The 12,860-nt window shown below is 53.4% G+C and overlaps 1 protein-coding gene across 7 annotated transcripts in view; it reads left to right on the top strand.

Annotated features, from left to right (window-relative positions):
* The window catches only part of PAX5 (paired box 5), a 192,119-nt gene extending 179,940 nt beyond the window's left edge, over positions 1-12,179 (top strand). For all 7 annotated transcript variants that reach the window (XM_029202837.1, XM_029202833.1, XM_029202834.1 and 4 more), the window contains one exon: positions 5,568-12,179. In XM_029202837.1, coding sequence (XP_029058670.1) covers positions 5,568-5,644 — 77 coding nt within the window. In that variant the 3' untranslated portion in view covers positions 5,645-12,179. The remainder of the gene's footprint in view (positions 1-5,567) is intronic.
* The last annotated feature ends 681 nt before the right edge of the window (positions 12,180-12,860 follow it).

The raw sequence follows: 12,860 nt of genomic DNA, 5'->3' as shown, positions 1-12,860 counted from the left end.
TGAATATTTCATTTTATAGCAGACTGGGTTCTTGCCATCTGTGGCCTCCTGGAGGGGCTGAATCTGGGGACTGATTGCTGACTTCTTTTTTGGTTTTGGTAAAAATTACTTCTAAGTATGAGGTAAGGTCTCCGCTTACTTAATGCTTTTCCTTAAACAACCCCCCTGAGAGGCCCTGGGTTCTGAGTTGGCCCAGTTGTCAGTTTCAGGAGGCAAACGCTGACCCTGAACCGAGTCTTTCAGCAGGGGTTGGGGTGGAGGGATGGGTCAGGAGGCCTGAGCCTGGGAGCCGCTCCCTGCAAATCAGCCTCATACAGAGCCCTGGTCCCAGCGCTGCTGTGAGACCCACAGGGGATGTGGCACAAAGGAAGCCTGGGCCAGGCTGCAGGAGGGGTTCCTTGTGATGGGGATATGACCCCAAGGAGGCCATGTTGACCTAGGGCCTCCACGTATGGTCGTGTACTGCCCAAGGGGACAAGTGGGGGCTGAAATCGAGCCCATGCATGGCACAAAGCCCGAAGCCCTGGCACAGAAGTATGGCTGCTTTTTCTAATTTTTATGAGGTATCTGATAGGCTTATTTGCCTGGGAGTTCAAGAATCAGAGAAGTGAGAAAGGAGCTGCTCAGGCAAGCATAGCAAAGGGATGGAGTAGGAGGTAGGGCCACAGGTGGGGGACCTTGAATGCCACACTGAGAAGTCTGCACCTGATTGTGTGGGCAGCTAGGACCCCAAGGGGATGTCAAGGGGAAGGTGGGACTAGACCACATCCGAGGCCTTTGCCGCTCAAGCTGGAGTGAAATCCAGTTCATATCCCCAATTATATGCATGGACTATGTGTCTGGTGTGGAAAAGTTGTGGACAATGTCCCAGGGAGCTCACAGGCTGGGGGTGAGAGAGCCTCAGGCAAGTGTATCTGTGCTGGGATGTGCTCAGTGACTTGAGGGGGTCCAGAACCAGTGTGGAGAAGAGGAAAAAGAATCAAAACTCTGTTCATCTAAATGAGCACTTGCTAATTGTGCAGGCACTGGGCAAAACCCCTCATGTGGGTTACCTCATTTTATCCTTTCAACAGTCCTAGGGGGCACAAGGTATCAATATTATCTTTACAGCTGAAGAGTGAGGCTCAGAAAGGTTAATTAACATACTTGAGGTCACACAGCATGCAGGCAGCAGAATGAGAACTCAAACTCCCATCACCCTGACTCTAGAGCCTGTATTCATAATCAGTGTGTGATGTGGTACTCTTACTCTTCCTGACCAATTCAGTCTGAACAGTACTACAGCCAGGAAAAGAGGCTCATCTCTCCATAGTAACAAGCCTGGGAATCCCAAATACTCAGACCTTGTATGCCATGAGAACAGCGCTGATCTATTTTTGAAAGCCAGGTTATTGTATTTATCTGTCAGGCTTTCAGTTGCAAACAACAGATTCCACTCTGGCTGGTTTAAGCAGAAAGTGAATTTATTAAGGAATATTGGGGGCTCCCAGAATCTCCAGGAGGACCAAAGAGACAGGCATGGGACACACAGCCAGGAACAACACCAGGGCTGCTCTAGCATATACGCCTCCACTGTTGGTACCCGCAAGCAGCCCGCTCTGTGCTACTGCTGCAGCTGGGGTGCTTGAGAGCTCTGCCCTGCCTCTGTACCCACCTCCAGCAGGTAGAGTCTGTCAGCCCACTTCCTCAAGCTGCTCCCCTCCCAACTGAGGTCAAACTCAAGAGATTCTAATTGACAGGGCCCAGGTGACGCCCCTGTGCTCTAGCAGCAAAGGCAACTGGGAGAATGAGTTCTGACTTCTAACTCAAAGAGGCAGGCCTCATACCACAGAAAACTCTGCAAACGCAAGAAAAGTTTAAACAATGTTGGGCTGTTACAGACATGAGAAATGGCCCCTGCTCTGCCCAAGTCTGTAACCTGGGGAATCACGGTCAGGTCATCAACCAATCTGGACCTCAGTTGCCTCAGGTGTAAAATGAGGATAGTGGCCACTGGCAGCTTCATTCAAGCGGGAGCTGAACACGATGCTCTCTTGAGGCCCGGAATGCAGTGATCCTACTTCCCTGAAGATGAGTGAGATGCCAGGCTTGCTCTGCCACAGTCTTGCAAATAAGTTTCAGGCCCACTCCCATCTACCAGCCTGCCCTTTCCCCAGTGTCTTCAGGGCTTTAGCTGAAAAAATCCCACTGGGCTGGAGAAGTAGAGTATTTCTGCTACTTGGGGAGGGTGCCAGTGGGGAAACCTGCTCTGAGGTGCCTCTGTGCTCTGCTAGATCAGTGGGAGCTCTGGAAACAGGTGGGACCCTCACACACCCTGCCCACACCTGGATGAGCAATGCCACCTAACGAAGCTGCAGGAGAGCCTCCCTTCCCGCCGAGCCTCCTCCCCAGGAGCTGCCTGCGGTCTGCCCACGCCCAGCCCAGCCAGGGTGGCCGGGATCCAGCATCCCACTGGGGCCCCGGGCAGGCGGGGCAGCAGGCTGGCGGCAGGAAGAAAGGCCGCTGCGGTCAATTAGGATTAGAGCAGGAGCGCCTGTGGCCACTGTATAGGGATTAGAGAGCGAGTAGGAGCCCGGAATGACTGTGTCAAGAAGTGAATTGATGATAATGTGAATTAGAGAGGAAAAATGACAGAAGAGAGGACAAGTTTATTCTAGTTGGAGGTCTAATGGGCACCAGGAAGACAGAGCGCTTTGTGAGGTGATATTTTCATTTCTCACGGTAAATGCAAGCGTTTTTGATTTTTGCCATGGGGCCCTCGCACTGGGGTCGCTGGACAGCCTGGCCGTGAGATTAGGCTTTGAGAGGGAAGCAAGTCAGAGCCCAGGGTGAGAGCTGGCCCCTGGGAAACTCTGAGGCCCGAGCCAGGATTTCCTGTCCCTCATTTGCAGGGGCAGCCCCTGTGGTTTTCCTGCTCCTGTGCCATGCTCGGGCCCACTGGGCTGGCCCTCACATCACTCACACACACACACACACACACACACACACACACACACACACACCTCTCACCTGGGATGCTGGGTTGGCACCGCAGATACTCTGTGGGTGACTGGCCCCCTCCCTCAGGAGAGAGAGCAGAGGAGGCTGCCAGGCGTCTGAGTCAGGGCTCCAACCAGGGAGGTGACAGAAGGCAGCAGAAAAATCCATCTCTGGGAATACTTCAGCACGGCACTGGTGTCCATACCTTCCGGAACAGCACAGCAAGGCACTGACTGCGCCCCCATCGTCACTGCTGCTTGAGCCATTACTGCCTTCCTGGGGGCTAGGGAGGGAGAATTTTACCCACTAAATGGGGCTGGGATTGGAGGGGCGGTGGCACATGCTAATCATGCCCTCTTGATTACCTCCTAGCAGCGTGACCCTGGGCAAGCTACTTATTCTCTCGGTGCATCAGTTTCCTCATTTGCTAAATGGGGGCAATACTAGTGCCTACCTGGTAGAATTGCTGTGGAAATTAAAAGAGTTAAAAGCATATAAAGGGCTTAGAGAAGTGTCCATTTCCAGAGCACCTTCACATCCTTACCTCGTGGTGCCCTCGTCTAGCCCCACTGTGATCCTTTTAGAGATGAGAAAACTGAGGCTCAGGGGAGTGAAGCCACTTGTCCAAGTTCACTCAGCCAGGAGTGATAGAGCCTGACTGGCAATCTTCAGGCCTTGGTGCCCAGTTATGGCATCTGGGAGAATTGCCAGGATTGGTTTGGATTTGGGTGAGATTTCAGAATAAGTATGAGTCACCTTCCCTGGGGAATTAAGAAGCTTACTATTCCTGCCCCAGCAGACACGTGGTCTACAGTGGCTGACAGGACCCCAGCTGCTATCCACTTGCATAAACACGGCCCTCCGACATAGCTGTACAGGCTGTGAACTGTGTCATGGAAGAAAGAGTCCTGAACTAGGGGCCGACAACCAGAATTCCCCGCCAGGCTCTGACCCTGAGAGGCTCTGTGGCTTTGGGCACATGAGTGGTCTGGGGGTAGCCTCAGTTCTACTACCCCCAGCCCCACCTGTAAAAGGAAGAGACAGCCTGGTGTCTCTAACTTCTGTGGTTCTGAGAATCTGCTCGTCCCCTTGAGCCCCCCAGACCCTTTTGTCCCTGGAGAGGAGTTTGAACACAGAGCAGGGCTCCTGCAGGCCTCATCCAAAGCAGGCAGTTAAAGAGAGCAGCCCCGAGACAGTGGGAAGAACCCAGCATCGGTACAAAATGCCCTACGCTGGCTTTGTCTGGAGGTCACAGGAAGCAGGCCTGCCCCCTGCCCTTCGCCCACGTACTCACATACCCAAATCTTCATGTCCTCCAAGTTCAACCCAACCTGCTTCCTCCAGGAAGCCTGACCCTGCCAGAATAATCTTGCATTCCCAGCGCTCTTTTCTCAGAGCTCTGACCCCCTTCTTGACTCTGAACACTGGCCTGCATTTGTTCATTATTGCCCAGCGCTGCACCCCATAGGGTTGGAAAATAAATGAATGAATGGGCAGGGTCTTTACTATTGTTGGTTCACTCAGTGCTGTTGCTCATTTTCTCAGCAAACCTAGCCGGGCACGTGCCATGTGCCAGGCTCCAGGCTGGGGGCTGGCGACAGACACCGAGCAGAGCAGAACCCAGCCCCTGCCTGTGTGGGGCTCTCCGTGCAGGCGAGGGGGAAGAAGCACAGAAAGAGATGATCAGAGCCTGTGGTCCAGCCTGCAGCACGGTGTGGGCTCAGGACAGGGGGCATCCCAGAGGAGGAGACAGGGGCTCTCGGACTTGAAGGAGGCGGCACTATTCAGCAGACAGGAAAGGGGGTGAAGGTGCAGCCAACGTGCTCCAGGCAGGAGGCAGAGCGTGGAAAAGGCGCGGAGGCGTGCGAGTTGGATGTAATGGGCTAGCTCTACCTGCCCCGCAGGGCTCAATCAGACAACGTGTGGAAAGGGGCGGGAAGTGCTCAGCCTGCGGTAGCTGCCATTAGGCCCCTGGTGCTTGAGATGGCTGCAGAGCGTGATTTTGCAGGAGCGGGTGCCTGGGAGTGAGCCGGAGGGGTGGCGGTCCTAGAGGGAAATCCAGAGGTCGGCAGGGCTAGGTCACAGAGCTTCCACAGGCCAGACTACGAAGTGATGACTTTTCATCCTCTTGCTCAGAAACTGGCAAACTTTTTGTGTAAAGTGCCTGATAGTACATATTTTAGGCTTTGCAGGCCATGTGGTCGCCATTGTAGTACTCAGCTCTGCAGGAGCAGCATGAAAGCAGTCACAGACCATACAGAAACGAACGGGCAAGGTTCGGTCCCAGTCAAACGTTAATTACTGAAACAGGCAGCGGCATGGGGGCGGGAGGGGGGGGCAGGGGGCGGGTGGATTTGGCCTCGGTCTGCCCACCCCAGCTGTAGCTGGTGAGGAGGGCCTGAAACCTATGACCAGGCAGCGGCCCTGATCAGGGACTGAGATCTTAGTGAGAGAGGACAGTGGCCTGGACTGGGGGGGGGGGAGGAAGGGACAGAGGCAGGGGACACTGGTGGAAAGGGGACCCCTGGTACGGAGCTGGGGGCACAAGGTCTCCCTCCAACCTCCGTGGCCTCTTCTGTCTCTTCCAGGCTCCCCGTACTATTACAGCGCCGCTGCCCGAGGAGCTGCCCCGCCCGCAGCTGCCACGGCCTACGACCGTCACTGACCCCAGGAGCCAGGCAGGCGCCAAGCACTTATGACACATATCACTGAAGGCCATAGCCTCCCAGCCCCCTCCGAACACAGCCAGAGGGGCCCAATGAGACCGTCCCCCCAGCAACCCCCCACTCGCCTGAAACTCCCTTCCCCTTTTCCTGCCAGGGACTCTGGGCTTCTATGGTAGCGCTGTTGGACTTCTAGACACCCGTCCATTTCTAAGAGTCAGTTGATGAGCTTCTCCCGATGTGACTGGGTCTCCGCAAACCAACAGACTGATCTGCAGACAACTGCAGCCCCAGCCCAGCCTGCCAGCCCCCTAGCTGTCTGACCACCTGCCCGCCTTCCTGCCCCAGGCCTGGGAAGGAGAGTTTTTGCTTTTGTTGCTTCAACAGCACCCGTGTAAATACCTTACTGCTTTTTTGTGGGCCCGAGGGTCCAACTGAGCAGACTGCCCAGCCATTATGCATCCAGCACTCCCACCGTGTCACAGGATGACTTAGACCTGTGCACAGAGCATCCCCTCTGCTCTGGGTGCCCCCTGAAGGTGTGTTTGGAGATGCCCTTGAGACTAAGGATGCCCACCCCCAGGCCCCAGCTCCCTGCTCATTGCTACTTCTTTAATATCTGGACTAAGAGTCTCATTGGGTTGGCTTTGCTCTAAGCACCCCCCCCAAGACCCCTCCCTGGCTTCCTGCCCCCATTTCCCTGGGCCCAGTGCAGTGTGAGCAGCTCTTTTCCGTATCAAAGGACTCAAAAAGAACTGTCTAGGAGATTCCTCAGCTACTGTTTTAAAGTAAGATGTCGTCCAAGGTGCTGATTGCATTGTGGACTTGGAATGTTAGGGCTGGACGGGACCCAGGAGATGATGGTCCAAGGCAGGCCTGAGGCTCTCCAGACCCCCAGCCCCTGGAACCACTGAACTGAACTGGGATGTGTTTTCTGAGGTGTGCCCAGGCTCAAATCACATTGGACACCTACCATGGACACTTCTCCCACCCTCCAGGATGCCAGTGAGTGGATTCTGGGCAAGCCTGTCCCTGCCACATAGACAATGATGAACAAAAAAGACTTTGCCTGGACCAAGGACCACAAACACCTACAGCAGTCAGCCAGAACTTCCTGACCAGCCCCTCCCCGGCCTCATAGCGCCTAGTGTGCAGCTAGGAACAGACGTGCTCTGGTGGGGGCGGGTGCATGACTTGCATAGTGGGTACCTACCTGTTGATGCAAGGGGCTGTGATGGTCAGGGCCATGGCCAAGGGCCTCGGGAGCCTGGAGTGGGAGCTGGGATAATTCACTGTCGGCTGGAGTGGTCAGAAAAAGCCACCTGGGAGGATCTGGGGGACAGAGGAAAGCTTCCTGGAGAGGAACAGGACAGGCGGTGAGGAATTGGTGTGTGAACTGGGAATGGTTTTGAAATGGAGGTACCAGGGCCACCATCTCTTTGCCTGGGGCCTCAACTCCTTGCACAGTATCTCTTGCCAGCTCAGAAGAGACAGGTAGAGGCCCCATCCAAACATGGACTGAATTACCAAAATGACAGTGGACTTTGCCCTCTCCTGTGACAGTGTGCCTGATGTCTGCATGTCACTAAGCTGGCAGAGAGCTGGGGCAGAGGGAGCCCGCACTTGAGGTTATCAGGCCTAAGAGGTCTTGTCCTGGCCGTACCTCTGCCTGCCTTGCTGTGTGTCCTCAGGTAAGACCGTTCACCTCTCTGAGCCTCAGCTGCCTTGGTAGAGCAGGGTCCCCTGCAGAACTACCCGACAGCTCTCTCCTTCCCTTCCCTTCTCCCGGGGCGCTGAGGCTGTGATACGGGCCTCTGGGCAAGCCCTCCACGTCCGAGCAGGCATCGTGGGGCACTGGAGTCCTGCTAATGTTCGGGCCAAGTGAAAAACAAAGAGCACCTGGGGGGGTGAAACTCAGCTTTGAGGAAGACCTAAGTCAGCTCCCCTTAGGGGAAACTGAGGCCCAGCTTGGGGAAGCCCAGGACCGTGCAGGGAGACAGAGCGGACCTCCTCTGGCCACCACCAAGTATCCCCCTGCCCCACAATGCCCTTTACAAGGTGGTGGGATAGAAGAAGAAACCGAGGCTTAGCAAGGTGGAGTCCCCAGGCAGTGACTGGTGGAGGTGAGGCTGGGACTTGGCCCCCTGACCCCTGGCATGTAGCGATGCTCTCACCCCTGGGGCGGGAAGTCAACAGTGAGGGCAGCAGGAGATGGTTCTGGGCCACCACTTCAGATGAGGTGTCCTGGAGCTGCTAGAACTGCCGAGGAAGCCCAGTCACTCAGGGCAGCAGTGGAGCCAGTGAGCTCACCGCAGGCACACCCACCGCCCTGGAACCTGCTGTGCCAAGAAAGGAGGCAGCTGGGGCCAGAGCTCGCCTCCTGGAGCCCAGATGAACCAGCTCCAGCCTCCACCTGCCGGGCAAGGTAGGAGCAGATATGTTACCTGGACCCTCCCACCTTCCTTCCCTTCCAGAGAAAGTGGTGGAGTCTGGGGTCTGCAGCATCGGCCTCTTGGCCTCTGTCACCCAGATCCTTGGATCCTGATGCTCCTATGGTCTCAGGCTGTTGGGAGGAGGTCAGCCTTCCCTGAACCGGCTACCTAAGGCGCACGCCGTCCTTCCTCGGCAAAGCCCACCTGGCCCCAAGTGCACCACTCTCCCCATCCTGTTCCTCCTCCTGACCTGTGATGAGCTCCCTCCATGCCTTTTCTCTCTCCCCTGAGGCTCTGCAGGTCCTCAGATTGCATTTATATTGATTACTACCACTTGATTCCTGGGCTTCCAGGCAGAAGCACAAGTGCACACGGACGCACGTGCATGTTGCCACACACGTACCTGCTCTCACCAGCTGAGTTCCCCACGCTGCCCAAGGAGCTTCCTGGGAGCTTGGAGAGGAAGGTTCCAAAGGACACAAGCCGTTGAGTAGATGCCAGAGAATTCTGAAGGAAAACACAAGGCCAGGGCTTTCACCAGCATTGTGGCAGGAGGTCTGGGGCATTCCTCCATGGGCCTTCAGCCCTGTGTTCCAGCTCTTTTTGAAAAGGACATTGTAGATTTTACGAAGATTTTTCATACCATTAGTCTGTCTGAAACCAAGAAAAATTTGATGACATATCAAACCCAACATCCCTTTCCCAAGGCGCCTTAGTTAGGGTTAGCCCTTTCATAACTGATGTTTGTATGGTGCTTTGCAATCCTTGACCATCCCACGGGGCAAAGATCACAATGCCTATTTTATAGATGGAAAAACAGATTTAAGGCTCACATGGCAAGATAGAGGTAAAGAGAATTCTCAGATTTCCAGGACTCATTCTCTCCAGATTCATGCTCCTGTCACGGGCATGTGTGGCTTAGGAACACCCTTCAGTCCCCTAGAAACCCCCAGACCTGCAATGAGGAAAGAAAAAACAGAGACTCAGAGGCTGGCGTGACGTAGGGGCCAGGGGGTTGGTAGCTTTGCTGGTCCAACTTGATTCCCATTAACACTGAAAACTGCAGAGTCTTTGCCACATTCACACCAACTCTTCTGAGGTTTCATCCTGACTCATTCCCTGCTGTGCCTGAGACTCAGAGGGAGTTGGAGCTTATCCAAGGCCACAGCACAAGCCCTGACAGGGCCTGGACGTGAGCCCAGCTCTGACTCCCAGGGTCCAGGGCTCCAGCCTCATGAGCTGTCCCCACACTCCTGTTGTCTTTGTCCTTCTTGCTGTGGAACAGACTTCAAATCTGGCTGTGACAATATGCGGCAGTCCCCAGATTCGGGCCATCAGGGGTGCCCAGAGCCCTGGGAAGCACAGATCACTATCTCAAGGGCCCTGGACCAGCTGCTTCCCAGGCCATGCAGGTAGGGTGACCTTGCTGCTTCTGCAGGGCACGGGCAGCCTGGGCAGTGGGGGCTTGCCCTACCCAGTGGCATTCAAGTGTGAAAACTTTTAAAATGCTCTGTCAGCCAAAAAAAAAAAAAAAGTCTGTGGGTAAAATCTGACCCACGGGTCACCAGCTTGTGACCCCCTTTCTTTGTCCAATGCCTCCTTTCTTCTTCACCTCCTTGTCCTTCATTGCAGATGAAGGACATCGGGGGAGATGGGAGCACAGAGAGGTAAGAGATGAGGTTCAAGTTGTCCAGCAAGTCAGTGTCAGGAACAGGCACCCCCAGTACCTACTCTCTCCCTCCCACACTCTGGGCTCTTGCAGGCTGTTTGGGCTTTGCAGGCGGGATGGGTAGACCGTCAGAGTGGGTAGGGATAGGGGACTGTTGGCTTCGAGGGGAGGTCAGTGCTGCCGGCGTCTTTCACATGCCCAGGGAAGAGCCCCAGATGTGGCCACAGGGCGCTGAGGGATGAAATCCCTTTATGAGAAGTCACATCCAGAGCGTCTGCCCTGCCTTGGCAGCCTCTGACTCCAGCTACCCCTTTCTGGATGACATTTCAGTTAGAATTTAGCTCCAAGCCATGGAGAGGCAATCTTAAAAACAAGCCAAGCACTCCTGACAAATACCTGGAGATAAGATGTGTCTGAGACACAACTGCCACAAGGGTAGAGAAAAAATCCAGGCCCCTGGATAGGCCAGGCCCAGGCCAGAGTGGGTGGATCCACAGCACCGGGGGCTAGACCAGCTCCCCAGCGGCCCCGCTAGGAGGCGGCTCTGCGGCCTTGGCCTCTCACCCATCCAGGAGCCCGCCTCTGACGGTTTCCAGGCACGCACACCAGTGCTCCTGGAGAATACATTCCTTTAGTTCTTTTGGCCTCGGAGAGGTCCAAGGCAAGTGCATTTCTTAAAAGGTAACAAAATACATTACTGGAAAGTTGGACAGTCAGGCCATGACTCCTAGCCTGCATTCTGCCCCACCTCCTGGCAGCCCCTTTGGCCCCTTGTCCCCGTACCTCAGGATTTCCTCTTGCATATTCATGGCAGAGCCGAGGTGTCCATCCACCTTCCCCACTGTCAGCGCGGCTGTGCCTCCAGAGTGGCGGCCAGGTCCCAGGGGGCCGACTGGGAGCGAGCCCCTTGCCTGCCCGCTCTCCTGACCAGGGACCTGCAGCTTCTCTGACACGGGCTGCTTGCCGACAGCAGGCAGGCACCAGCCTATCTTTCATTCACTGTAATTTCTCAACACTGGGGTCCCGTTCCTGGACCCTGCGGATCAAAGGGGACCTCAGGGTCACGTCCCTGCCATTCTAGAGTTTCAATCCACATGTTCCCAGGGGTCCTGTTTAGCTCATCTCCAAGTTAAGGGTACACATAACTACCAGTCAGTAAGTCTATTCTTCTTCCCACATCTTAGACCCCTGAGCCACATGAGGAGAAAATGCAGCAGTTTATCTATTTATTGAGGGAATCTTGATGAATTGTAAAAGGGGGGTCAGTCTCAGGTGGTATATTTGGCCTCTGGGCAGGAGGGAGAGGGCAGGAATCCTGCCCTTCAGCTTCGGGCAGCTCTGAGCCTGGTAGGGAGAGAGAAGTGTGTGGAACAGCAGGGGAGGGACCCCTTGGGAGTTATGTGCGTCCCTCCCTGACTCTGCGGCCTGGCTGGAGGAGGCCCAGCTGCAGCCTCACCCATCCCAACCTGGACCCACCCACTCCTGCAGCCAGAGGGGCCCCTCATCCCCACAATTGCCACTCTCGTGACAACATCCCTCATCTTCTCCAAAAGCACCATTAAGAACAAGTGATTTTGGATGATGGAGTTTTGACTTACAAACGGTGCATTTCCCTTGGAGTGGAACAGAAAGGAAACCATTTAATGGCTCCCTTATTTTCAAGCATGAATACATTTTAATGAAACTATTTTATTGTATTTGAGGAAATGGAGAGTTGAACATTCCAACCAATCAATAGCCAATTAATTGCTATAAAGCTAAAAAGAAAATAAATAAGTCCTGAGTCTATTTTAAACACCCTGCAAAGCTCAGAGCCTCCAAATCTGGCCTCCCCTTCCACACGTGCCCAGGTGAGTGTACACACGCACACACAGGCACGCGCACCCCAACACCTCAGACGTACTTGAAACTCAGAGAAAGCACTGAGTCTCCTCATGCCAATCCTTGCCTGCTCTTCTCACCTTTGGTCAGAGGAGATGAGCAGACCTGGCAGTAGCCCATCCCGGGGCTCAGGAAGAGGCAGGCCCATGCCCCGGTCCCAAGCCGCCAGCACAGTGTGGGGTAGCGGGCAGTGAGGCCGCACTTCTTGGCCCCAGCTTCCGGGCCTCCAGGCTTGGGCCAAGAGTGGAAATCTGACTCGGTCTGTGCCCTGACTCTTGCTGGAAGATGCTGCCCTGGTTTTTCAGTCTCTAGTGGCCTTGGACGTGGAGTATTTGTAGAAATGTTGATTACATTGCAAATGGAACTCTCTGCCAGGAAGACACGTGGATTTTGCTTTTCATTCTTTGCAACAGTTGACTTTGTCTTAGGGACTGACCTTCCAGCATCAAAGAAATACATATCTACTGTTACCGCCAAAGTTTGTGATGCCTGCATAGACGCTTACTTGTAAAAAAAAAAAAAAAAAAAAAAAAACAAAAAAGTACAAAAAAAAAACCCCCACAATTGAATTGCCTTTCAAAGTAGGAGATGATCTGTCTCCAACAGATTGAAAAAAAAATGCTTCTTAAAAAATGTGTATGTTTTGTATTCTTTTTTTCTAGTAGAAAATAATTGACTTGAAATATTGGTGGTTTTTTTTTCTTAGTGATGTGTGTTGCTTTTGTGTGTAATAATATTTGAATGTAATTACAGCAGTGCCAATTTGCCAAAGATGTTGGACATATTTTTCTTTTGTTGGGAGGAGGGCAGGGGCTGGGGGTGGGACTTGGGAGAAAAGAGGGATGGGATTTTGGTTTCATTTTTCACTTTTTTTCTTGTCAAACCTGGAATTTGTGGTTTTATTCTAAGTTAAATGGTTGACTGCAACACATTTATTTTAGGTTAGTTGGAGAAACCTGCAATAAGATTGGCGTAGTTTCAATATCTGTGTGACTTTTCATGAGTGACTGTTACTTGTGAAGAATTGATTTTATGTAACCTTTATGTGAGATAATTATTTGTAAATATTTGCCATAATTTTATTGGTTCCTAAAATAAAAGTAATTTTTTAAGTTCAGAAAAAGAATTTGATCTCATTTGTTTTTACAACTTCAGAGATGGTCTTTGACAACTTTGACAAAGCCCATTGGGCTTGTGGGGAGTTTTATTGGCTCTCCTGATAAAATCAGGGTCAGA

The sequence above is a fragment of the Monodon monoceros genome, unplaced genomic scaffold (assembly GCF_005190385.1).
Source record: "Monodon monoceros isolate NGI ecotype Baffin Bay Population unplaced genomic scaffold, NGI_Narwhal_1 Super_Scaffold_5, whole genome shotgun sequence".
Taxonomy (NCBI): Eukaryota; Metazoa; Chordata; class Mammalia; order Artiodactyla; family Monodontidae; genus Monodon; species Monodon monoceros.
This window is presented reverse-complemented; position numbering and strand designations above follow the sequence as displayed.